This window comes from Dasypus novemcinctus, chromosome 3 (assembly GCF_030445035.2).
Source record: "Dasypus novemcinctus isolate mDasNov1 chromosome 3, mDasNov1.1.hap2, whole genome shotgun sequence".
In the NCBI taxonomy this organism is placed as follows: Eukaryota; Metazoa; Chordata; class Mammalia; order Cingulata; family Dasypodidae; genus Dasypus; species Dasypus novemcinctus.
The window spans coordinates 87,578,871-87,582,754 of record NC_080675.1 but is presented as its reverse complement, the minus strand read 5'-3'; the positions used below and the strand labels follow the sequence as shown (position 1 = coordinate 87,582,754).

The 3,884-nt window shown below is 56.2% G+C and overlaps 1 protein-coding gene across 1 annotated transcript; it reads left to right on the top strand.

Moving 5' to 3' along the window:
- Positions 1-704: 704 nt before the first annotated feature.
- On the top strand, positions 705-1,064 carry LOC105746148 (endogenous retrovirus group K member 18 Pro protein-like). The gene has a single exon (XM_012525255.2). The coding sequence runs from the start codon at positions 705-707 to the stop codon at positions 1,062-1,064; it is 360 nt and encodes a 119-aa protein (XP_012380709.2).
- The last annotated feature ends 2,820 nt before the right edge of the window (positions 1,065-3,884 follow it).

The following is a 3,884-nucleotide window of genomic DNA, read 5'->3' as shown; positions in this document are numbered from 1 at the left end:
GCTGAGAACGCCAGGGCAGGCATCCAAGACCCTACGGACGCGTACACAGGCACCGGACGGTACGCTGACCCCGCTCGTTACCGGAATGCCCCGCCTGATTTTTGGCTTCGGCTCCAGGAAGTCGCCCTCCGTGCCTTCCGCAGCGCCGCCACCTCTTGGCCTCAGAAATTCACCCAACTGACACAGGGCAAGGATGAAGAGTTCTCTACCCTCGTCTCAAGAGTCGCTGAAGCCTGCAAGCGCAAGGTCGTCGGGGAGCAAGCCCAGCTAGCTCTCGCCAGAGAGCTCATCTTGGAAGGAGTGAACGAGGTTTGCAGACAGGTCATCCTCACCATGAGAGACAAGGGGGTGCATGACTGGGTCTTGGCCTGTCACAGCCTTGATCCACAAGCCACCTCTCTAGCCAAGGCTATAGCTACAGCCCTCGCCATCTCCTTTGACTGCTTCAGATGTGGAGAGACGGGTCACTTCGCCCGAGAATGCCCTCACGCTCGGCCCACCGCGCCGCCCCATGCGGCCACTGTTCCAGCTATTCCACCTCGCCGCCGAGGACCACCTACCCCGTGCCCCAGGTGCGGGAAAGGGTACCATTGGGCTCGTGACTGCCGCTCGGCCAGTGCCAACCAGCCGCCTTTAAACACCTTCCGGGGCAGGCCTCAGCCCCGCACCCAAGAGGCCAAAATGCCACGCCCGCCTCAATGGTGATGTGGACTGTTCCCATTAAAGGGACAAAGCCCCTCATGGAGCTTAAAGTAGAAGGCCAATGGCTAGAAGGTCTACTCGACTCCGGAGCAGAAATCTCCTGCATCCCGTTTGAAATTGCTGCCTTCAACCACTGGGCCCTTGAGCAAGGGCCACAAGTCATTGGAGCCACGGGCTCCTCCGACTCCTGGAGGTGCACCACTGCCATCAAGTGGGAAGACAGAGAAGGTCGTCATGGCCGCTTCCGCCCCCTCATTCTCTCCACCGTCTCCAACATTCTCTGGGGCCGAGACATCCTCGAACAGACAGGAGCAATTCTCACCACAGCAGCCTCCACAGTCCAAAAGTCCCCCCAATACTAAGCGCCACTGTTCATCTTATACCGCCTGAACCCGTTCCTCTACAATGGGACACAGAGGAACCCATCTGGGTTGAGCAGTGGCCTCTTCCGTCCCATAAACTGAGAGCTCTTGAGACCCTCGTTCAGGAGCAGCTACAAGCAGGACACATTGAGCCGTCCACCAGTCCATACAACTCACCTGTCTTTGTCATCCTGAAGAAGAGCAATGGAAAGTACCGCCTCCTCCATGATCTGCGGGAAATCAACAGACACATCAAGCCAATGGGCTCACCGCAACCAGGGTGTCCGCACCCCACCGCAGTTCCTCAGTATATGCATGCAGCAACCATCGACATCAAAGACTGCTTTTTTTCTATTCCTCTCCACCCGAACGACTGCCCGCGGTTCGCCTTCACCGTACCATGGACAAATCACCAAGGAGCAGCGCAGCGCTTCCAATGGAAAGTGCTTCCACAAGGGATGCGCAACAGCCCTGCCATCTGTCAGCTCTATGTCGACCATGCTGTTGCTCCGTTGCGCAAACGGGCATTTATCATCCATTACATGGACGATTTGCTCGTTGCCCATGAGGACGCTCAAGAACTACAAAGTGTCCTTCAAGACCTTCTTTGTCTCCTCGCCCAAATCGGTTTGGCTGTCCAGCCGGAAAAGGTTCGTCTTCAACCACCTTTTAACTTCCTGGGATTCCGCTTCCATCACACCATCACTCCGTTAGCACCAGAGCTAGCCATCCCGCCAAAACTTTCGCTCGCTGAGCTGCAGCAATTATGCGGGCAAATCAACTGCCTGCGGTCCGCGCTCCCCATCACCACTGCCCAGCTCCAACCCCTCTTCTCGCTCCTGCAGACTAAGGGCCAGCCTCCAGAAGCCATTGCCCAGAAAATCATCATCACCCCCAGCAGCCCGAGCAGCTGTACAGGCTGTTAATGAAGCACTCAAAAACTGCCGACTCGAGCGCCATGATCCTGGCAAATCTATTCAAGCTCTTGTTCTCCCTACGCGGGGAACACCCACTGGACTCCTCTGGCAAGACGGGCCACTACTCTGGCTTCACACGGCGAAGAGCAAGCTCCCAAAAATTTGCCCGTTCACTCGGGCATGGATCGCTCTCGCCACTGACCTGGTCTACCAAAGTATGCACACCTATGGCATCCAACCCGCTTGAATAATCTGGCCCTTTGACGCCAGGGCCACCACCAACTTGCTCCAGCATGATGCAGACATGCAAGTCCTCACCGAAGTGTTCAGAGGTTCCTTTGACAACCACTACCCGCATCACCAACTCCTGCAAGGCATCACTCGACTGCCCTACTCCCCCCCTCTTCCATCTGCTTCCTGCTCGGAAGCCCATTCCTCATGCCATCACCATCTTCACTGATGCCTCCAAAACTAGCTATGCTGCAATCGTCTATACTCCCACAACCAAGAAACCACGGACTCTCCTGTTCGCCAATGCGTTCTCTGTCGAAGTGGGAGAACTGCTTGCAGTCGCCATCGCACTGCACACCTGTGCAGATCAACCACTGAACATCTTCATGGACAGTTTGTATACCTTGCAGGCATGCCATGCCCTGCCCCTCGCCACCTTTTTCCCAACAGACTCACCCATCGACAGGGCGCTCGAGTTCCTTCAGCGTCAATTGGAGTCGAGATGTCATCCATGGTTCATCTCACATATCAGAAGCCACTCCGGCCTCCCAGGCCCGCTGACCACCAGAAACGAGGCAGCAGACCAAGCCGTACAACCTTCAACCGCCCCATCGGCCGCTTTCACCAACCACACGATGCCTCGACCTCTCGACCCTGGGAATACCATCAACCAAGCCAAGCTTCTACACGCGCAGTTCCACTTCTCTGCGCGTTCCATTCACCGGCTTTTTCCAGACTTACCCATAGAGCCCTGTAAGCTTCTAGTGCGCTCCTGCCGCACCTGTGCACCTCTCCTGCCCCTCGGGCCTCTCCAGCCACAAGGAGTCAACTCCCGCGGCCTCTGCCCCAACTCCCGATGGCAGATGGACGTCACGCATGTCAATTCCTTCGGACGGCTCAAATTCATGCACGTGGCCATCGACACCTTCTTGCACATGTGCTACGCCGTGCCCTTGCCTGGAGAAACAGCAAAGCACACCATCCGAGCTCTGCGCCAAGCCATTCTCTTCATGGGAGTGCCCTGGGACCTAAAGACAGACAACGGCCCTGCCTACCGAAGTGCTGCCTTCGCGGCCTTCCTGCAGCTCTACAAGATCACCCATCACTTCAGCATCCCACACAACCTGCAAGGACAAGGCATCATCGAGCGTGTCAACCAGCAACTCAAGCTCTTGATCCACAAAGAAAGACAGAAAAATCCCTTAAAGACGCCAGGAGACGTCATCACTTCCTGCCTTATCCATCTTAATCTCCTCTCTTTTGATGAGAAGGGGTTATCTCCCATCCATAAGCACTGGGGCCCCTCATACCACCCCACCCAAGCCCTTCTAGTTCGTTGGAAAGACCCCAAAAATAATAATTGGCAAGGGCCAGCTCCCCTCCTTGCCCAGGGTAGGGGTTTTGCTTGTATCTTCCCAGATTCCGAGCCACAGCCCCTCTGGATCCCGGGACGCTTCGTCCGGCCAGTCACTGATCAAACACCAGAGAGCCCACCGCCAGCGGATGAAACTACTCCACCTGTACAAGAAGAGAGCAATGGCAATAGAGCAGAAGACTAAAGCTCGCCTGTATCCAGTCCTTCTCCTCCTCATTCCTCTTCTCCCGCCTGCCTTCTCCAACCCCTCGCACCAACCCTTCAACTGGACGCTCACCCTCTGGCAGCAGGAAAAGC